The sequence below is a fragment of the Amblyraja radiata genome, chromosome 29 (assembly GCF_010909765.2).
Source record: "Amblyraja radiata isolate CabotCenter1 chromosome 29, sAmbRad1.1.pri, whole genome shotgun sequence".
In the NCBI taxonomy this organism is placed as follows: domain Eukaryota; kingdom Metazoa; phylum Chordata; class Chondrichthyes; order Rajiformes; family Rajidae; genus Amblyraja; species Amblyraja radiata.
Genome location: NC_045984.1, coordinates 24,534,665 through 24,558,346, shown reverse-complemented (window position 1 = coordinate 24,558,346; position 23,682 = coordinate 24,534,665). Strand labels below are relative to the sequence as shown.

Here is a 23,682-nt window from a genome sequence, read left to right as displayed (position 1 = left end):
TGTGTATCATTTTTTACATTTAAGAAGCACAACACAACTTTGACAGCATGTCCTCCTGAGATGTTGCCTGACCCGTTGAGTTAATCCAGCACTTTGTGCCTTCTTTTGTCATTTAATAAACTCAACAAAATTCTGACAGCGTGTTCTCCTGAGAATGCTGCCCCACCCTTCTGAAGTACTCCAGCACTCTGTGCCTTAATCTTGACACTTAACAAGTTTCAACACAGAGGGAAGGGGGGTGGGGGAGAGAGGGATGGGGGTGGGAGGAGGAGGGGGATGAGAGGGAGATGTAGAGGGGGAGGAGAGAGGGGTGGGGAAGGAGAGGGGAGGGGGAGAGAGGTGTGGGGGAGGGGGGAGATGGGGTACCACCATGAGGTACCACCTCCAGTTTAAATTCCATTTGGAATATTTTGGAGGACCAAGAACCAAGAATTTTGACAGCTATTTTACACTTGGTGCCATGCTTGTCCTTTGCTGAGAGCTGACAGGCTGCCTTGATGTTTACACACAAAGAGGAGAGAAGGGGAATGATTTTTTTCACCTCATTGCAGACTTGTAGACGTAATATAGGGAAGGAATTGTTCCCTCATTACAGACTTGTGGAAGTAAAAGCTGGTGGCTTCATGACCTTCCTTGACAACCGCTCCCTCCCCACCCCAGGCTGGGCGTCACGTGTGTTGTTGTTGCTGCCCAACCGGCCGCCTGACGTCATCGACTCCAGGTCCCCGGTTAAAGAGCCAAGATGGCGGCCGCCGCTGGAACGCAGCAACCGAGGCGGGAGGTCTGGTTGTCCGTTCGCCGCTGAGGGATTCTCTCTCCCCCCTCCCCCCCCCCCTCAAAACATATCCATATCATTTTTGTAAATACCCTCTCAACGACACCCCTCCTTCCTCTCCCCTTCCCGTTGCCCTTGACTCTCGGCCGGGTGGATTATTATGCCTTATTCCCGAGGCCGTGCAGAATGCTGCGTTCCACCGAGTTTTTCCGCAGCATCGAGTGCCCGTTTTACGGTGGCATCTCCCCCTCTCCCCCCTGCACCGCGGGCGGAGGCTGTAACCGGCCCTATTGTCACTTTAGGCACCGCAGCCAGAAGCCGAGGGAGAAGCCGCTGGGCGACGACCAGCCTCTAGCAGCCGACCGAGGTGAGTCGGCGTAGGTTGGGACAAACGGTGTGAAACAGGCTTCCACACCCAGCCCAGGCTCCACCGGCTTGGTCATCCTGTTAATGGGCGGCATGTTAAGTGGGATGGCATTCTTGTGTGGCCAAATCTTGAAACATTTCTCGTCGGAAGGAGACCTTGCCCTTTCTCTGCATGTTTCACATTACGTTGAATCTCTTCAGTCAACACCAGGGAGTTTCTGTAGGACCTTTAACAGCAGAGTAGATCACATTTATAAAGTGGAAACATCATTGAGAGACCGACCTCTTTTTTTTGGTCGTTGACTCTGGTGGGTTAAATGTTTCCAACCTATTGTCTCCCAAAAGTGCATTTCTGTAACTTAAAATATGTCAGTGTGCAGTGAAATTTTTGGTTTACCACCTTGTAGAGATCTGACCAGCTGTTGGTGTGATCAGCTTTGTCCTTCACGTTCGAGACACTGTGATTTTGCATCTGAGAAGTGAACCATAATCTGCAACTTTCTCTTAATTCTACTTTAAAAGATTTGGATAGCCGATCTGCCGTAAAGGTGGGTTAAGAAAGAGTAGTGGGAAAATTTGGTATTTGGCATATAATGCAGTAAACACAACTAGATAGATTGTACACACAACTGGAAAGGTTTTGAGGGATATATATATAGGTCAAATACAGGCAATTAGGACTTACTTTGAATGGCATGGATGAATTGGGCTGAAATGCCTGTTTCTGTGCTGTTTGACCATAACCCTAAATCCATTAAGTGTACTGGTGTTAATCACAACTATATGAAGTTTACATGTAGTAATCATGAAACTCAGAGAATTTCACATTGGCCTGAAAACAAGGCCATGGTCATTTAATGCCTACTCTCTCTTCAGAATTTCAAACAAACCATAGACACAAAACGCAGGAGTAACTCAGCGGGACAGGCAGCATCTCTGGATAGAAGGAATGAGTGATGTTTTTGGTCGAGACCCTTCTTCAGATTGAGAGTCAGGGGGAAAAGGAGACACAGAGATAAGGATGGGTAAGGTGTGAAAAGGAGACATAAATAGAGATGGAGGTCAAGGAAGATGTAGAATAGATCATTGTTAGCCAAGAGAAGGTGACAACAAAGCAAACAGAGATAAAATGTAATCGGGGCCAGTCAGACTGGTCGGAGAACTGGGAAAGGGGAGGGATGGAAAGAGAGAGGGATAGCAAGGGTTACTTGAAGTTAGAGAAGTCAATATTCATACTGCTGGGTTGTAAGCTGCCCAAGCGAAATATGAGGTGCGACGGCTGATGGGGTGAAAGGAGAGGACTAGGGGGACTCTGTACCTGTTGCGACTGGGGGGAGGGGGACCAAGAGTGGAGCTGCGGGACATTGCGGAGACCCTAGCGAGGGCCTTATCTATGATGCAAGAGGGGAAACCCCCGTTCCCTAAAGAATGAGGACATTTAATCCGTCGCATACAGCACATAATCCTCCAATATTTTTGCCACCTCCAACAGGATCTCACCACCAGCCACATCTTCCCATCTCCACCCCTTTCCGCTTTCTGCAGACACCGTTTCCTCAGCAACTACCTGATCTTTTAGAAAGCCTTTGATAAGGTCCCACATTGGAGATTAGTGGGCAAAATTAGGGCACATGGTATTGGGGGTAGAGTGCTGACATGAATAGAAAATTGGTTGGCAGACAGGAAACAAAGAGTAGGGATTAACGGATCCCTTTCAGAATGGCAGGCAGTGTACCGCAAGGCTCTGTGCTGGGACTGCAGTTATTTACAATATACATTAATTATTTAGATGAAGGGATTAAAAGTAACATTAGCAAATTTGCAGATGACACAAAGCTGGGTGGCAGTGTGAACTGTGTGGAGGATGCTATGAGGATGCAGGGTGACTTGGACAGATTGGGTGAGTGGGCAGATGCAGTTTAATGTGGATAAATGTAAGATTATCCACTTTGGTGGAAAAAACAGGAAGGCAGGTTATTATCTGAATGGTGTCAAGTTGGGAAAAGGGGAAGTACAACGAGATCTGGGGGTACTTGTTCATCAGTCACTGAAAGTAAGCATGCAGGTACAGCAGGCAGTGAAGCAAGCTAATGACATGTTAGCCTTCATAACAAGAGGAGTTGAGTATAGAGGGCAGAGGTCCTTCTGCAGTTGTACAGGGCCCTGGTGAGACCACACCTGAAGTATTGTGTGCAGTTTTGGTCTCCAAATTTGAGAAGGGACATTTTTGCTATTGAGGGAGTGCAGTGTAGGTTCACAAGATTAATTCCTGGGATGGCGGGACTGTTATATGTTGAGAGAATGGAGCGACTGGGCTTGTATACACTGGAATTTAGAAGGATGAGAGGAGATCTTATTGAAACATATAAAATTATTAAGGGATTGGACACGCTAGAGGCAGGAAACATGTTCCAATGATGGGTGAGTCCAGAACCAGGGGCCACAGTTTAAGAATAAGGGATAGGCCATTTAGAACAGAGATGAGGACATTTTTTTTCACCCAGAGAGTTGTGAATCTGTGGAATTCTCTGCCTCAGAAGGCAGTGGAGGCCAATTCTCTGGATGCTTTCAAGAGGGAGTTAGATAGAGCTCTTAAAGATAGTGGAGTCAAGGGATATGGGGAGAAGGCAGGAACGGGGTACTGATTGTGGATGATCAGCCATGATCACAGTGAACGAAGGACCGAATGGCCTACTCCTGCACCTATTGTCTATTGTCTATTAATCTCGTTACCCTTGCAAACCCTCTCTCCATTCCTCCCCCTTTCCAGTTCTCTGACCAGTCTGACTGTCCACAATTACATTTTATCTCTGCTTTGTTGTCACCTTCTCCTAGCGAACAATGATCTATTCTATGTGTAGGAAAGAACTTGTGATGCTGGTTTAAATCGAATTTAGACACAAAATGCTTGAGTAACTCAGCGGGACAGGCAGCATCTGACCCGTCTTCAGTCTGAAGAAGGGTCTCGACCTGAAACGTCACCCATTCCTTCTCTCCAGAGATGCATGCCTGTCCCTCTGAGTTACTCCAGCATTCTGAGTTACTCCAGCATTTACCAATGATCTATTCTACATCTTCCTTGACCTGCATCTCTTTTGATGTCGTATTTTCACACAGTACCCCTTATCTCTGTGTCTCCCTCTCCCCTGACATGTCAGTCTGAAGAAGGGTCTCAACCCGAAATGTAACACATTCCTTCTATCCAGAGATGCTGCCGGTCCCACTGAGTTACTCCAGCATTTTGTGTCCATCTTCGGTGTACACCAGCATATGCAATTCCTTCGTAAACATTTCAAACAAGCCATATTTTTCTCAGCATGGTCCTGACTATTCTGACTTCCAATATTTCTGTTTTCAGCTTCAACTGTCTTTGTCAAACCAGCCCCTTGTTCATAGTTATGTAAATAAATCTATCCTAACTTTAATTTGCTTTCTCAGTGATATTATTAAAATTTGAAAAACTATTGATGAAAGATGATCAGAGGAAACAGGTTTTTACTTTTATAGAAACATTTCATAATATTTTTAAACGAATGGACTTTTCTCTGAGCTTCACTTCCCAATATGAAGTGTTTTCATAATTTAAATTTGCGTGGGAAATATCCTTCTAAATCTATTTACTCATTTAGTTGCTTAATTGTCTAAACTATAATAGTGCACTTAAAACCGCTCTGTGATATATGTTCATTGCATTTCTGGTCCGGTACTCTTATGCTCTTAGTTATAAAACTCAAAGTAACATTGTTCTTTATGGCTTTGAATATATTTTAGTTGCAGATATAAGAGAGTTTGCTTGTGAACCACTTAATATCCTCCATTAAATTATTTTTGAGGTATTCTATTATTCTTGCACAGCAACTGTATATGTGAATTCAGAACCGTGGCAGGGCCCTCTGAATGGCCCAAGGCACGCAGTTAAAGGACAATAAATGCTGAGCTTGCCATTGATTTACACAACCCATGAATATCAAGTTGACCATCCATACCATTATGCTCTCTGTGGTGCAGCGGTAGAACGTTGTCAGCAGCTGTTGGGGCAGACCAGTCTTTTTTAATATCCTCAGGAAGAACAGTCGTTGCTGTGCCTTCTTGACCAGCGCAGCGGTGTTGGTGGACCATGTGAGGCCCTCTGACATGTGAGTGCCCAAAAACTTAAAGCTGGACACTCTTCACACTTTCCCCGTAAATGGAGATTGGGGCGTATTCTCCATTATGGGACCTCCTGAAGTCAATAATCAGCTCCTTGGTCTTGGAGGTGTTTGGTGACAAGTTGTTACGTGCGCACCAGTCCGCCAGGTTCTGCACCTGCAGCTGTCCGTTTTTTTCCCTTCTTTTTTTATTATTTTTAGTTCGTTAAGTGTACAGTCAGGGGGTCTAAATCTTTTATGTGTGGGGGGTGGTGGGGGGGAAGGGGGAAACTGCTTTTCTAAGTCCCTACCTGGTCGGAGGGGTTGCCTTCCTCCGAGCAGCGTCTTCGACCTATCCTCGCGGCCTACCAGCGGGTCCTGGAGCGACGTTTCCCTGAGGGGACCTGGCCAGAACATCGGCGTTGGCGGCGGCGCAGAACGTCGGCAGCGGCGCAGAACATCGGCTTTGGCGGCAGTGCAGCGCTGGAGCACTATTGCGGAGCGGGCGATGCCTTTCCTGGGTCGCCGCACTGGGACTCCAGTATGCTTGGTACCGCCGAGAAAAAACATCGTGGAGCCGCGGTTCTGCGGAGCGGCCAGCTGCGACGTTTGAACTTACATCTCGCCGAGATCACCAGTGTGCGGAGCTCCATCTGGCGTGGTCTGTTGGCTTGGAAGCCGCAGGCTCCGGTGGGAAGGCGGCCGTTCCTGGCACCCCAAGCTGCTGGGGGTTCTCCCGACGCCGAAGCACCATCACCCGGCGAGAACATCGGGCGCCGTGGTGGCGACTGTGGAGGCCTCAATAGGCCCGACTATGGGTGGACAAGAGGATGGGGACTGGACTTTGTGCCTTCCCCCACAGTGGGAATCACTGTGGGGGGATGTTTTGGTGTTGAATTTCTTTATGAATACTGTGTTGTATTTTTATTAGTGTGCTGCAAGGACATCAGAATTTCCCCTGAATAAGGGGATTAATAAAGTATTTATCTATCTATCTATCTATTTTGTTTCATCACCGTTGGTGATCAGCCCAATCACTGTTGTGTCGTCTGCAAACTTCACGATGGTGTTGGTGTCGAATGCAGGAACACAGTCGTGAGTGAAGAGGGAGTAGAGCATGGGGCTTAGTACACAGCCCTGTGGTGTGCCAGTGCTCAGGGTGATAGTGGAGGACAGGTGCGGACCCAGTCTCACTGCCTGCGGTCGCTCCGTCAGAAAGTTCAGGATCCAATCGCATATCGGCGAGCTGAGGCCTAGCTGGTGCAGTTTGGTGGTGAGCTTGGTGGGGATGACTGTATTGAATGCAGAGTTATAGTCAATGAAGAGCATCCTCACGTACGTGCCCTGTCTGTCCAGGTGAGTCAGGACAGTGTGAAGAGCCAGAGAGAAAGAATCCTCTGTTGATCTATTTGCCCTGTATGCAAATTGATGAGAGTCCAGTGAGGCAGGGATGCTGGATTTGATGTGGGAGAGGACCAGCCTTTCGAAGCACTTCATTGGGAATTGGAGTTAGGGCAACCGGGCGGTAGTCGTTCAGGTTGGTGACTTTAGACATTTTCGGCACCGGCACTATGGTGGCTGTTTTCAGGCACTTGGGGATCGTTGCCAGAGATAGAGACAGATTAAAGATTCTCATGAATACCTCCGCCAGCTGTACAGCATAGTCCTTTAGTACCCTTCCCTGGACTCCATCCGGGCCTGCAGCCTTGCGTGGATTGATCCTACGCAGAGCGCACTGTACCTCCTGAGTGCTCAGTGTTAAGGCCTGTCCCTCCGCCATGGCCGGGGTTATTCCACTCATGGTGTTGCCAGTTTCGAAGCGGGCAAAGAAGGTGTTTAGTTCGTTGGCCAGTGTGATATCACCGTGGGGGCAGGCGGGGCTGCTCTTGTAGTCAGTGATGTCCCTGACACCCTGCCACATGCTTCTGGTGTCCGCGGTATTGAAGTGGTCTTCCACCCTTTGCCTGTGGATGTCTTTGGCCTTTTTTATGCCTTTGTTCAGGTTCGACCTGGCTACACTGTAGGCAGAAGTGTCCCTGGATTTAAAGGCATTGTTGCGTGCCGGTAGCAGATTCTGAACCTCCTTGTTCATCGAGGGTTTCCGGTTTGGATTGGCTAAAGAATTAGAACTTTGCATCTTCTCAGGCCACCTACCTAAGAAGGAATCAGTGAGTGGCATAGTTGGCACAGCAAGTAGAGCTGCTGCCTCTCAGTTCCAGTAATCTTAATTCAATCCTGATCTCTGGTGTTCTGCATGTTCTCTTTACATGAAATTCCTCCAGATGCTCAGCTATTCTCTAGCATTCAGAACCTGTGTAGTTAGTAGGCTACATGACCATTGTAAATTGTCAAATTATCCCTAATGTGCAGGTGAGTTGGAGAATCTGTAGAATTGGTGTAAGGGTGGGGGAGTGAGGAATGGGAAGTGGGAGAGGTTGAGACGAATGTGGGAAAATTAAGTGGGATTAGTGCAAATACTGTAGATTCTTGATGGTCAGCACGGATTTAGGCCATAGGGTTTATTTTTGTACCGTATGATTCTGATTCTAAAAGTGAGTACTATATTGATCTGTAGCATAGCTACCAATCTTTCTCTATTTTTGGATAATTCTGTCCATGAGTTTTGTGTTTACCTGCTACATTTCGTGATGGGTATACATTTTAATTTTTAAAACCATTCTCTTGAAAATGCTTCCTTATTCAATTGCTCACGTCAAAAAAAAAATATTTAAAAATAGTCCAACCCCAGTCATTGATAGTGGTCAATAGTGGTAGGCAATGTAGATGAGTCTGGTGTACGCACTTTGCCTGCTATCCATTAGCGGTGAATGTGAAACAAGAAAAAAGACTGATAGGGTATTGATCTTTTTCATTTATTACAATTCTAAACTGAGATCTGTTGGGCTCTCAACTTTGGCATTGGTTGAGATAATTTGATTGTTGTTGGCGGTCAAATTTGTACAAGAAAGAAATGGGGCTGTCCCACTGCGGCGACCTAATTGGCGAGTTCAGAAGAGTTTGCCCTCAACTCATACTCGCAGCATGGTCGACACGAGGTCCTAGGAGATCTTTGTAACTCTCCTTCATGCTCGAGAGTAGTCCCTGCCTACTCGAGGCCTCAGCTAGGTCGTGGCGTATTTTTCAAGATGCTGAAAAATGCCCGCGATTTAAAAAAAGGTCGCCATGGAAAAAATTGGGTTTTTTTCACTCGTAGGTTTAGCATGTTATTCGTAGGTAATCGAGGGTAGTCGAAGGTAGTCGAAGGAAGTCGTAGATAGTCTTCAACATAGTCGAAAGGAGGTCGAAGGAGATCGAAGGAGGTCGTCTTCACTCTCCACTCTCCTGGGTCTAATTTTCCCGAAGCTAGTCTTCCACATAGTCGAAGGAGGTCTTCAACATGACACTTTTTCAAGCTCTCTTAAACTCTTCTAAACTCGCCAAGTAGGTCACCGCAGTGGGACAGCTGCTTTACAGTCAGCAAAGCTATAACGATGTACAAGGAGTTTCAGCAGGCTGCGTTTTGTCCAAATGACTTTGGTAAAGATTTGTGATATTTGCATGCCAGCTAATCTGCTGCATATACGCAGAAGGTATTAAATAAGATTTTATTTATGAATTTCCTGTCATTAGAATTTCTTACTCAACTTGAAAATAAAACTTTGCTTTTGTTGGTGAAAGGTTCTTGTAATACTTTTTACTTCCTGAAATAATTAAATGAATACAGTGCCCTCCATAATTTTTGGGACAAAGACCCATCATTTATTTATTCGCCTCTTAAAGTCCACAATTTGAGATTTGTAATAGAAAAAAATCACATTAAGTGCACATTGTCAGATTTTAATAAAGGTCGTGTTTATACATTTTGGTTTCACCATGTAGAAATTACAGCAGTGTTTATACATAGTCCCCCCCATTTCAGGGCACCATAATGTTTGGGACACAGCAATGTCATGTAAATGAAAGTAGTCATATTTAGTATTTTGTTGCATATCCCTTGCATGCAATGACTGCTTGAAGTCTGCAATTCATGGACATCACCAGTTGCTGGGTGTTTTCTCTGGTGATGCTCTGTCAGGCCTGTATTACAGCCATCTTTAGCCAATGAGTTTTGAGGCATTTGTTTGAACTTGAGCAGATAGGATGTGTCTGTACACTTCAGAATTCATTATGCTACAACCATCAGCAGTTGTATCATCAATTAAGATAAGTGAGCCAGTACCTTCGGCAGCTACACATGCCCAGGCCATGACACACCCACCACCGTGTTTCACAGATGAGGTAGTATGCTTTGGATCGTGGGCAGTTCCTTCTCTCTTCCATACTTTGCTCTTGCCATCACTCTGATATGTTAATCTTCATCTCATCTATCCACAAGACCTTTTTCCAGTACTGTGGTTGCTCTTTTAAGTACTTCTTGGCAAACTGTAACCTGGCCATCCTATTTTTGTGGCTAACCAGTGATTTGCATCTTGCAGTGTAGCCTCTGTATTTCTGATCATGAATTCTGCAGACGGTGGTCATTGACAAATCCACACCTGAAGAGTGTTTCTGATCTGTTGGACAGGTGTTTGGGGATTTTTCTTTATTATATAGAGAAAATTCTTCTGTCAGCTGTGGAGGTCTTCCGTGGCCTGCCAGTCCCTTTACGATTAGTAAGCTCACCCGTGCTCTCTTTTTTAATGATGTTCCAAACAGTTGAATTTGCTAAGACTAAGCTGATGTTTCTGACAGTTTTATTCTTGTTTCTCAGTCTCATAATGGCTTCTTTGACTTTCATTGACACAACTTTGGTCCTCATGTTGATAAACAGCAATAAAAGTTTCCAAAGGTGATGGAAAAGCTGGAGGAAAGACTAGGTGCTGAGAGCTTGCTAATACCTGTATTAAGGAGGTCAATAAACACACCTGAACAATTACAAACGCCTATGAAGCCATGTGTTCCAAACATTATGGTACCCTGAAATGGGGGGACTATATATAAACACTGCTGTAATTTCCAAACCAAAAAGTATAAACATGGCATTTAATAAAATCTGACAATGTGCACTTTAACCACATGTGATTTTTTTTTTCCTATTACAAATCTCAAATTGTGGAGGACAGAGGCGAATAAATAAATGATGGGTCTTTTTCCCAAACATTATGGAGGGCACTGTAGGTAATGAGGTCATGTAGAAATGCACCTTATTGGAAACTACTTTGTCTTGATAATTTGACCCATTTTATTGTCATGAAGATTGTTTGAATTTCGCCCACTTCTGAGAATATTTTGCACAGATTGCAAAAACGTCTGAATGTTCTCGGACTGCGAAAATTCCAGGGTACTTTTCAGCTTTGTTGACGCTTAATGAACAACTGATAAGGCTCATGCATGGATAATCCAATCTTGTTATGTTGGTGTATTTTTTGTTTTATCCTTGTATTTTTTTTAAACATAGTGTTTCTTATTCTTAATGGCAGTTTTTTTTCTTAAACAATTTACAAACCTTATGTAAGTTACTCCAGTTTTTGTAAGTAGGAAAAGACAATTGTAATTTTTATATATGCGAATATCTTGCAGACAGTCCATTGAATTGGTATTGATTAAGGATCCACATCATTCTATTTAGTTTTTCACTATCCGTATTTGGCCTCTGGTTGCAAGGGCATGGATTTATTTCTGGGAATGTGCCTAAGAGGCCATTCATTGTTCATCTGCTATTTAGAACAATGTGTAGCACAAGATGCTCTACTGTGATAACATGACAGTCAAGTTGTACTGATATGTGCCCTTGGATTGCTGAATAGTAGTGGTGTAGTAATATTGGCTGATTTTTGAACATTTTTCAATATAGAAAAGTTGTGATTATTACACCTATTATAACACTGACCAGCTAAATAGGAGCAGAAAATCTAGATCTTTTCTGCTTTGTGAGAGTACAATAACTCCGGAGATGAACTTGAGGTATTGGCTATTTTGCGAATCAGATAAAAGTTCAGAGGAGTGTGTGTGAGAGACTCTCCTGCAGAAATTGCAGGTGCCTTTTCCTTAGTAAAGCCTCAGCTTCCAGTCCTCAGGTGAACATTCTACTATTTAATCTTTTTTGCCAAATTCTTTCAAATGCATGGTTTTGGCCAGCCGCATAGTTTCTAGTTTTTGCAAATCCTCAGCCATTCTCCCAGCGCTAGTTGTATTTCTGTAAACATGCTACTGGATATGTTTTCCTTCACCCAAGTGCAAAGCCCACCACCCCTCCAAAAAAAACTATCAAGGGAATCTATAAGAAGCCCTGCCTCAAGAAGGCAGCTAACATCATCAAAGACCCACACTGCCCATGGTTTCATCCAGCGGCTATCACCGAGGTCAAGGAGCCTGAGAAGCATTACCTCTAGAGATATAGAATCGCTCTTAACCATCAAACATCAAGTACTTGAACTGCACTGTTCAACCATGAAATGCTATGGATTTTGTATAAGGGTTGCACTACATACTTTGGCTTGCATTATTATGGTCTGGTTACCCAGTGTGACTGTTAATTTATTGCATTAGTGTTTATTTTATGTGAGCAAGGAGTAGGGTGAACGAATTTGCTCATTTTGTGCTTGTTAGACTTTTCACATTAAAGGCAATTGTGGGTATGCTGTACCCAATCAGACTATAATCACCTCACTGACTACAGATTAGTAATTACATCAGAAACCACCTGCCTTATGATAGTGGTATAGCTATTACCAATTTAGCCATGGGGGAAACTTTTTTTTGTGCACAAAAATGTATAGGAAAATGTTGCATCTTAAAATTTTATCATACGTTAATCTAAATTAGCCTTTGTTTCAATACCTTTTATAGGTTTTGAAATTTTTACGGTCAAGAAAGCAAGTTGAGAAATGGAACGTGAAATTTGGACGATTTTCTGAAGCGCTGTCCATACTTGCTAGTTGAAGCATTGTATATGTCAAACTTTTTTCTGAAGGAAGTCAGAATAAGACAGTAAGAACATTTTAGAACATTTTTAATCAAACTTTAGCGTAATTTTGAATCCATGAGATGCGTGAAAATTATAATGGTCAGCTAGCCAGACAGAGACTTGATTAACTTTTCTAACTGTATATATATATTCTCAAATGTTTAATGTTTTGTTATTGCAGTTCTACTTGTCATTTCATAGCGTCCTGTAGATAATTTTTACAGAAATTAAGATCAGCGAATCTCATGACATCCATATAATTTGTTGATAAATGTTTCCTGTAATTTGACAATTTTTCTGGACAATTTCACTTCTTGCATTTTTTTAAATCTTTCTTTATTCCTGCCTTCTACACATTGATTCAGATTTGCCACTTTGTTTCCTTCAGAGTATTTCTGGAGACTTGTCCAAGGGTTGAATGTTTTGCTTCATAAGTCTTATAGGATGCTTTTCTTTTGATACTTAGATATTTAAATTTTCTGAATGAAATGTTAAACCTTTTTCTTTAAAAATCTGTAGCCTTTTGCCTTTATTTGTTTCTTTTATTTAATTACTTTTTATCTTTTGTTTCTCATTCTCCATTTCTCATGTGGTTTATTTTACTATCTGATTGTATCCTTGCCTGGAACTTGGCGCCAGAATTGGTCTGATTCTATAATTGCACTTTCTGAAAAGTTTATGGTTTTATATTTGTGTATATGATATAGAGATGTTTGATTCTATCTAGACCAAAAGCAAGTAACTGGTTGGATTGGTAGGTAATTTGGAGGGTGGTGTGCAAGAGTTGAGGGGGAAAGGAGTAGTGAGATGGTGTGACAGAAGTGGGAAGCCAGAGACTTGAAGTTGATGACAAAACTACGGTAGGTACAATGTGATGGTACTGCACCAGTTTTACGATGACCAATACTTTCAACTGTCATTTTAGATGTAATTTCATATGATATCACAATGAATGGCGGTGCTGGCTCGAAGGGCCAAATGGCCTCCTCCTGCACCTATTTTCTATGATAAAGACATTGACTGCATGTCTTGGCATGAGACTGCAACACTTTTGGAAGAAAATGAGTTGTCAGTCACCATTTTAGCTGCTAATTCTGAGTTACTTTTAGTTATAATTATGTGGAACATATATTTCAAAGAAGGCAATTGATAACAAAAGATCATATACTTGAGATAGACACAAAAAGCTGGAGTAAGTTAGCGGGTCTGGCTGCATCTCTGGAGTTAAGGAATGGGTGGTGTTTCGGGTCAATACCCTTCGTCATAAACTTAATATCCATCTTCTGTACCCGTTCTCACCTCGGCCACAGCTGGCCTGTTTCCTATATCTTTTTTGCTCCAGAGATGTTGTCTGACCCGCTGAGTTACTCCAGCTTTTTGTGTCTATCATCTGTTTCTTACAATTAGTGAAAATCTTGTTTCTTTCTTCCTCCCGTACTTACGTTTCCTCGTAAAAATATCCATGCTGTTTGCCTCGGCAATAAGTTCCACAATCTAGTCAGTCACTCGACTTAAAGAAATTGGGTTTGCAAAACATTTAAATATTTGCTTCAATGTTGGTTTACATTTTCAAACCTTTACACACTTGTGGCTACAGTAATGCCGTATAGGCTTTAGAGGTGCCATAACAATTTTGCGCTGCCTGCTGAGATATAATGGAGACAAAATCTCTATAGGTTGCCATACTTACGATATAGTACTAATAATTTATTCAGCAAATTTACCTTAAGTGCATGCATTTTTCTATAAACGGTCATAAATCCTTTTGCATCTTTTTCCTCCCATTTGCTGGAGAGCCCCATCTTGGTTTGTGTATTTTGGAGAAGTAGATTAACCAATTGGAGGGATTCCATTATAGAGGTGGAATTCACATTCAAGGAGTGTCGTGGAATGCTTTATATGAAATGGAAATGGTGTTTCTTTTAAATGATTTAATCTCTAAACTATATAGTCCTAGTGAATGTAATCTTGGATCTGATTATTGAAACCTGTTTAGGTTCACAGTAATCCAATAAATCAGGGAAATTGTGCTGCTGCATGTATGAAATTACCTGAGTTGGGTATTTAAAATGGTCTGCTGTAGAGCATCTAAAACTGTGTTGTATGATTGCCTGTACTCTTGAAACACTACAGATGCAAAATCAAATATATAATACTCATAATGAATGGATCTCCAATATTTATAATACTGTTCTTACCAATGACAGTTTTGAAACTACATTTGTAGTTGTTATCTTTTCGGTTCTGTGTAATGCTTTTCAAGAAAAAGTAGACGACTAGAAATGGAATGTAAATGTATCGTTGTTGTGCTTTGAGTTCTTCAATGAATATTTCACAAAAGGACGATAATGCATAATTCATGAACAGCTCCATTGCAAAGTTGGAAAGGAAATGTTTTAAGTAGTCATTCATCAAGAACAATTTGAATATATCAAAATGATAATTACTCAATCCTGTGAAATGGATGTCACCACACTAAAGCCAGGATATAATTAAACTCGAGAGGGTGCAGAGGAGATTCATAAAGAGCCTGTCCCACTGTACGAGGTAATTCAAGAGCTCTCCCGAGTTTAAAAAAATCACACTCGTGGTAAGTACGTAGAATGTATGTAGCGGCTACGTTGGAGCTCGTGGATGTCCTGTAGAGGCTCGTAATGCTAACGGCAGGTACTCGGGAAATGCGGAAACTCGTGAAGTTTTTTCAGCGCTGTGAAAAATGTCCACGAGAGCCCCGAGTACCTACGAATGGCTATTACCGTAATGTTCCGAGTTCGAATCAGAGTAAACTCAGGAGAACTCTTGAATTACCTCGTACAGTGAAACAGGCCCTTTGTCCCACCGAGTATGCGCTGGCTAATGATTGCCCATATACCAGTTCTGTCCTGCACACTAGGGACAATTTACAGAAGCCAATTAACCTACAAACCTGCAAGTCTTTGGAGTGTGGGAAGAAACTGAAGCACCTGAAGAAAACCCACGGTCACAGGGGGAACGCGCAAACTCCATACAGACAGCACCTGATGTCAGGATCGAACCCGGATCTCTGGCACTGTAAGGCAGCAATTCTACTGCTGCGCCACAGTGCCACCCTTGAGGAGTGATTGGATTAACTGAGCCTGTTTTCCCTGGAGAGGTATATAAAATTATGAGAGGCATAGATCAGGTAGATATCCAGTGTCTGTTGCCATGGTAGGAGCCTCAAAAACTATCGTAAGGAGTTTTAAAGAGGATCTGAGGGATAATCCGTTCACACAAAGACGAGTTGGTATCTGGAACAAGCTGCCAGAGGACGTGGTAAGGATGGAACATATATGAAGCATCTGGGTGGGTACTTGAATTTGCACAGTATAGAGGGATGTGGAATTAATGCAGGCAGGTCTCCACTTCAACAGAATCAAGTGATTGTGGTTTGGTCCAATGATCTGCCCAGTCTTCCCTTGTTACCCTGTGATACATTCTATCTGGACCTGGTGAACCAACAACCCGTCCAGGGCATGATCGGTTTTCATCCCTTTGGATGCTTCTCTTTCACTGGTTCATTAACAGCCGTCTTCTCCCCAGTCACAACAGATCCTGGACTGCCACTTTATGATCTGGGAGATTGAACAGTCTTTCCTGAAGGATTTCCTTATAGAAATTTCTAAAATTATGTAGGCACTTTTTCCCAAGATCGGGGTAATGTAGAGCTAGAAGGAACAGGTTTACATTTAGTGGGGAACGATTTAAAGGCAATCTGAGGTCAGGTCTTTTGAAACTGAGAGCTGCCGGGGGGGGTTATAAATATAGGTTTAAACACTGCTTTCAATAAAACTTTTAGACAGGTCGTGGATTGGAAAGGCTCAGAGGGTTATGGGCCAAATGCAGACAAGAGGGATTGGCTATCTAAATCAATTGATTGGCTTAGCTAGTCTGCACAGATAAGTTGTGATGTAGAGTCTGTTTCCATGCTACATAGCTCTAAATCTATAATGTTCTTGTGAGAAAAGGTTTCTCTGCAGCATCCTTGAGATCTTCAGCATTAATTTTGTTCTGGCAGTGTTTCTGTTGCCACTAGTTTGTCATGTAATTGTGCATAGCCTCTGGACTCTTTGTCAGACAAGTAGCCACAGTTTTTTCCCCCAGCTCTAAAACCAGAGGTATAGGATTAAGGGAAAGATTTTAAATGGACCAGAGACTAAATGTTTTCACACAGAGGATGGCGTGTATGACAAATAAGCTGCCAGAGGAAGTGGGAGAGGTGGGTATAATTACGATATTTAAGTCATAAGGACAGGCACATGATGGGAATGGTTTGGAGAGAGAGAAACCCAAGCACAGGCAAGCGGAACTAGCTTGGCTAGGCAACTTGGTTAGGCAAAGGACCTGTTTCTGTGCTGTGTAACCAAACATCCTATAGCAGAGGATCTTGGGTGTAACTGTCTCTCTCACTTCAGCCTGCAGAAGTGGCCCTGAGTTTCCAGTTGCCTGTGACTTAATTCTCCCTGAGGTCATTTATTGCCAGCCCTGTTTTGCTCTAGCCTTCTCTATCTTTCATTCTGAAGAAGGGTTCTGACCTGAAACGTCACCTATTCCTTTGTTCCAGAGATGCTGCCTGACCTGCTGAGTTACTCCAGTACTTTGTGTCTATCTTTGGTATAAGCCAGCATCTGCAATTCCTTCATACACATTTAATTCTCCATCCTACTCGCATGGTGTTAAAATAAGGAGCTAGCCATCCTGGACACAGTAGGCTTTCTTCACCCAGAACGTGGCAAATTTGCTACCCATAAGAGCAGTTAAGACGCAGTTGCTGAGTACATTCAATTCTACAATCAATTGAATTTTAGACATCAAGGCATCCTAAGGCATTTAAATGGCACTGAGGTAAGTCATGATCTGTGATCTGATGAAACAAACACAAGAGGGCCTACTTCTACTTCCAGGGTTTATTTCCTTGTTTTTAGCAACACACACATGCGCCCATTTTACATGGCTGAGATGACGAGCAGGATATTTAAATGAGCGTGAGCTAATCATGAGTCTGTCTTCCCCTGGTGTTTAGTTTGTTTGGAGGTACATCATGGAAATGGGCCCGTCGGCCCATCTATGCCAACCGTTCACGCTAGTTCCATGTTATCCCACTTTCTCCCCCACTCCCTACAATGTAGGGGCAATTTACAGAGACCAATTAACCTACAAACATGTGCATCTTTGGGATGTGGGAGGAAATCTACATGGCCAGAGAGAACATGCAAACTCCACACAGACAGCCCCGCCCAAGTTCAGCATCGAACCCAGGTCTCCAGAGCTGTGAGGCAGCAGCGCTGCTGTATTACCCCAGCATTTCAGTGATAATTGGGAAAGTTAGGAGCCTCAGATATTTATTTTAACCTGTTGCAAGACCTCTGACATTTTATTGTTCAAAAGGATCTGACTAATGCAGTGAGAGATTTGAACCTCCTCTACTGGGTTTAGTTGCTTTGCTTGACTTGCATGTAAGTATTTTTGACTTGATCGAGTTTAGTTCCCTACGGTACCTCAGTAGGGACCTGCAGTAGGGAATTGGCACTTCACTGGAAATTTGTGGCGTAAATAAGCTGCTTTCAGTGTTGATTTTTGAATGGCTGCTGGGTATACTCCAAAGTACACCCTGGAACAAATATATTGAACACATTGTGGGTGTTAAATTCTGAGCGTTTTATAAAAGCAACGATTCTGAAAGAAATCCATTTCTTGTTTGTAAGTTGAGGACGGTTGTCCCATGTTTCGTTTTAATTTTGGATTTTGGATCAGTGGAAAAGTGTGAATAACAAATGAGTAAATTCTTTAGCATGGCAAAAATAAAAGATTTTGAAGGATACCTTGAAACTGTATCATCACCCGAGGTAGAAGGAGTTTTCTCATTGAGAGGTGTTTTTAGGGCATGGTCTAGTGAGACTTTAGCAGCTGCGTTACTCTGGGATCCGAGATACTGCAAACAAATTATCTGCAGAAAAGCAAGTGGTCTCTTGTCAGTTGTGCATTCTGCAAACATGCGAGGTAAAATGAGTGGCAGCAACAAAGTTAAAGTCTAAGAAGACATGAACAAGTATATTTATTTCCTGTTGAACAATCGAAATTGTGGTAATTACATTTATCTGATTTTAATTTTTGATGTTAGAATATAATAGCATGGTGTACTGCAGGCAGGGCCTACTGCAGGTAGATAATGCTTTCAACGCATGATGTGTAGCACAAACGTAAACATATTTCATAGTGTAATATAAAATAGTTCAAGTTTATGTTTAAGAAAGTAGTTGTATGAAAAATATTACATTTGCTTCCCGTTTAAGGTAGTTGTGAAAATTAATTTATTTCGTAAGAAGGTACATTTGAGACAAAAATTTTGTTCAGTGAATTAAGCATATAAATGTCGTTACTGATGAGTAATATTAACAAACGGATTTAAGTAATTTATAGTTTCAGAATTTTGGCGTGTATGGTACAGTATAATTGAATTAGATTACTGCTTACTTGTTTGCTTGGAACAATGTTTTTAATTTAAGCATTGTATTTTTGTGTTTGATGTTAGTATTACCCATTGAGTTATTTAGAAAGCAATTACCAAATTTGCTTGAATTGCTGGGTTATATTTGTTATGCACGGTGTACAAAGTAGGTGGTCAGTAGTAGCTTTGTGTACTTGCCATACAAATTCTAGCTTGTGACTTAAAGATTTTCTGGTTGAAATTGGTTGGGTTGTATTTTTATTACAAATGTTTCCTAGTTTTACTAGTAAATGCACAGAAATGTCAAATATGGACTTGAATCAGCTTGCTGAGATGCTACTTTGCTTCTACCAGTATTTCTCTACAAATGAAGAGAGATCCTAAGAAATTGTACTATCTGTGAAGCCATATTTAATGCAGGATCTTTCGTGCTGGAGTCTTGATCTTGCTTCGAAGACTCAGTTGTTAAATCCAAATATAGGATGTAGCTGACATTTTCTCGCTTCAAAATACAGGGATAACATGGTGCCTGAATCATACATTTTGTATCGCTAACACCTAGTGTATAAACGCTCATACTATTTATCCTATTGCCATCCTTGCAATAAAACAGCTATTTCGACTGATCTTGCATTCCACCTTTGGTCCAAAGCATTAAAGAGTTCTGCCGCATCACATTCTATGGGAATGTTTTAAATGTGATTATGGTTTCTGTCTCCAACACTACTCGACAACTTTTAGGTGGCGAGAAAGAAAAGCTCTCATCTCCTCTATCTTGTCAATAGATTTCCCATTGAAAACTGAGATGTGAAAATACTTTAGAATTCTATAGATAGGAGATACGAGGAACTGTAGATGCTGGTTTACATTCTGTCCCCAAATGTTCTGAAGCAGTGTATTTAAGATAGCCTAATAGAACTTTGGTAATTAAATGAATAAAGGACTGTGGGGGAAGTAAGCATGCTAGACTTCCAGACTACCAGCGCACAGTAAAACAATAAGGTAAAAACCACAGGTACACAAAAATGCTGGAGAAACTCAGCGGGTGCAGCAGCATCTATGGAGCGAAGGAGATAGGTAACGTTTCGGGCCGAAACCCTTCTTCAGATGGTAAAAACCACTCTAATTCCTAATTTAATTATTTGGTAGTAGAAACTGCATCTAGTTTTTTCTCAATATATTGTAATACAGCAATACATCATTTTAGGATTATTATTTTTCACATCCTTGGTGAAGATGGTTCCATTAGTACATGCTCAGATCATGTTTGATAATGAGTGAGAAGTGAAGTAGAGATATGGTGGATGCGATACTGTAGTCACTGTGGATTAAAACTTGGCAGTGATAATTGTTGTGTACCCAATATTTAATGGAAAATCAGTTTTTACAAATATTTGCCATTAGTGAAAAATCAATGGAATATTAATTTCTTGCAAAGGCAGCACACCTGTCTTGCTACATACTCTTTAAAAACAATCTAATGCATAACTGTTCTTATCCTGTATTGTAACATAGCAAACAAAAAAATGATGGCATACTTACTGCAGAAACTGGTCCCAATTAAACTGTTACAAATTGTTGAGGAACTAAAAGTTGGGTGGGAAAGTCCCTTTAATAAATGATGTCGACACTCTTAAAAAATGGATATATTTAAGTTTCAGTTTAAATTTCTACCAGCAATGACGATGGCTTTTTTTCAAATAACCTCAGGTGAAGACTTTTTGGTACTTCAAGCTCATTTTTGTAGCTGAATTAGTTATAGCAATATTTTTTAAACATATGTACATACCCACACATATTGGTGAAAATCTTACAAACATTTTTAAGTAATGTTAATTAATCTTTTGCTTTTTTAACCTAATTTGGAGGAAAAAAAATTCAGCTCACTTTTTTTGTAAACGAGTGTGTAATAAAAATTTGCACGCCTTTGTCATTTTGGCTTTTGAAGCAACTATAGAAATGTTTTTAACCATTTCGTTGCACTGAAAAGTGCAATGACAATAAATTGAATCAAATCAAAATCATCTGGAATCCCATTCCTATTAGATATTAAATTCTTAGTTCTATTTTACCTCTTTGAAAAAGATCATAGCCGTCTTGCAACATCTTCCTCCATAGCAGGCAGACCTGGGACTTTGAAAAATAATTAGATGGATTATTGTGTGAAATAAAAGCACCCAAACGTTTATATTGATTTTGCTGCAATTACTTTCTCAACAAGCGAATTAAACAAATGATAGATTCTTGTGTTTTAAAGTCTTGGTGCATTTGCAACGAACATTTTGCTGTGAGCCAGTAGTTCATTAAACTATCTACTCATTTAGTAATGAAAAAATATAGGTGCATTCTTCTATCCAAATGCTTTCATTCAAAAAACTTTCTCCTTGCATCATTGCACATTAAAATATTTTACCGTATTTTTGCTTTGATAAAGAATTTCTAAGAAATTTCATTGACAGTTTAGATTTATGCAATATGACCTCAGTAGCATATATTGGCGCAAAAGTGTTTCATAGAATACTGAAAATCCTGTAGATTGATTCAATAACTTTCTAGATCTGTCACAAATGTTTAATATTCACAATGCTTTAATTTGTCTTTTAGAACATGGATATGATCCATATAATCCGGAACTTTCGAAGGGTTCATCCAGAAATGGAGAAGGGATCTCGGGTGACCTTACAGAATCTAGTATTCTAGAGTTGGAACTGGTCAACAAAGCCATTGAGGCTGTTCAGAATGAGGTTGAACGAGAACAGAAAAAACTGTCAAGGTATGAGGATCTTCTCGATGAAAAAGAAGAATATGTCCTTTCAACGTCATCTACACAAAAGACAGTCAGCAAAATCAAGAATTACTCAAAACCTTTAACTAATGTAGATAAATTGATAGATTCTTTAGAATATACTCCAAATAATTACCACCTAAATAGTAATGTAGAATACACCCCTACTCCACTTTCTGTTAGTGCCTATTCCAGTAAGTACACTTTGGATACAGATGATGAAGGTGATGCAAGAGGTAATTCTTTGAAATATGTCCCAACGCTTGTGACGAAGCCAGTCAAAAATGCTACTTCTGTATCCGGTAATAAATATGTGATTGATAATACCAAGCCATGCACTGATTTAGAGTATGACCCTTTGCTGAATTATTCAGCCCGACTGATCAAAAAAAGGACAAAGCAACATGAGACCAAAAGGCCCAGAAGAGACGGCAAGGAAGAACCGTATATACCTACAGCAAAGAAACGTTGCCATCGTTTGAACTTAAGCAGCGATGATGTGGATGCGGAATTCTCCGACTCTGAAGATGATCAAACTAATGACCATCAACAAAGTTGTGACAGGCAAAGGTCAGATATATTGTCTCTGAAGGCAAAGGACTTGAACAAGCAGTCTGTGAAAAAGATAACAATTCAGTGTAACGTAGAAGATGTTTGCAATATTCCTAGCAAACAGGAGGTGAATAGAAGGAAACAGAAGATGAAGAAAAACATTCGTTCGTCTAAATTTTCACATTGTAGCAAGGAAGAACTTGAAGAACGAGAATGTAAAGAGAAAAGGGATAAACAAAGTGACCCAGATGGTTCAAAGGTGAAGGCAAGAAAGGACAAAATGCACAGTATCAAAATTAAATCTTCACACCACCCACAGCAAGTTGACAAAAGCAGTAAAGTAAAATGTGCAAAAGAAAGTTCAGAAATTAAGCGAGAAAAACAAGGGGAGAAATTAAAAAACAGTAAGAATGGTGATAGTACATTTGTTGAAAAGAAACACAAAGGGTCTGAGAAAAATGGGGTCAAAGAAGTAAAGCATAAAATTAAATCTGATAGAAGTCCTACTGGAAAGTTGGATAAAACAAATATTAGCAAACTGAATGGGGTAAAAATTGAAAACCAATCCAAGTCCAGATCAACCAGTTTATCAGATAGTTCAAGAAAAATCAAATGTCATGATGGCAAAATCATAACTTGTCAGAAAATTGACAAAAATAATGACAACACAAAATCCAAAGCTTTGATACGTAAAAATGTAACTCGTGTAGACATTAAAAACAAAGATAAGGAGTCAAAATCTCTGAAAGATAAAGCAAAACATCGAGAAAGAAGATTGAAACCAGCCTTGACAAAGCGAACACCCAGTCGCACAGACTTATTTGGTGATGATAGTAGTAATGATGAACACACTGCTAAAGATGGCACAGCTGTGAATCATGAGTCTGATTCAGACAGTGACAGAAATCCACATATCAACAGCTATTCCAGTGAGGATGAAACTGGGGACAATAGTGAAGGGGCTTTCTCTTCTGAGGATGATATCAACATTCTCAGTCTAGAAAAGGATTTTGAATTTGAATCTGATCCCATGGAGGAATGTCTAAGGATTTTTAATGAATCTAAAGAAGTGAAGAATGAAGATAAGGGCAGAGTTTCAAAACTGGTAAGAATCTGATTGCTTTCTTTGTTTGAAATATTCACTTTTATGAAACCATGAATTCTAAGGGTTTTGACGTTTGTACTTAATTAATCATGGGGGCTGTTTTACTGGAATTAATCATGGGGATGTTTAACTGGAATGGCAACTGTCATAGTGACACACACACGCACGCATGCACGCACATACACGGACGGACACACACACGGACACGCAGAGAAATTCACGGCATCTATAATGAGGCCGCGACTAGTTCCCAGAATGTGGGAACTACTCACGACCATGAAGGCGACTCCCCGGCAACCACCCCGCGACCATGTGGCGACTGCAAAGTTTCCTGCAGTCGCCTAAAAAGTCGCCAAAGTGGGACAGGCCCATTTCACTGAGCATTGATCTTCTGTATCAATCCAACTTCAGTTGCTTATCAATTTCCAAAAGGATCTTCTTGGAGATACACAATCTGGAACTGGGGACCTGACGGTTAATTTGCTCCACTTGAACACAATTAAAATTCTTCACTAGTACCTGTTACATTATGTTGAGTATGCAGGCATGGCTGTATTGCC

The 23,682-nt window shown here is 41.2% G+C and overlaps 1 protein-coding gene across 1 annotated transcript in view; it reads left to right on the top strand.

Moving 5' to 3' along the window:
* The first annotated feature begins 714 nt into the window (after nt 1–714).
* rexo1 (RNA exonuclease 1 homolog) overlaps nt 715–23,682 on the top strand; it is a 65,411-nt gene continuing 42,443 nt past the window's right edge. Inside the window, exons 1-2 of the mRNA XM_033046926.1 lie at nt 715–1,142; nt 21,285–23,122. Of these exons, the coding sequence (XP_032902817.1) occupies nt 962–1,142; nt 21,285–23,122 (2,019 nt within the window). The 5' untranslated portion in view covers nt 715–961. The remainder of the gene's footprint in view (nt 1,143–21,284; nt 23,123–23,682) is intronic.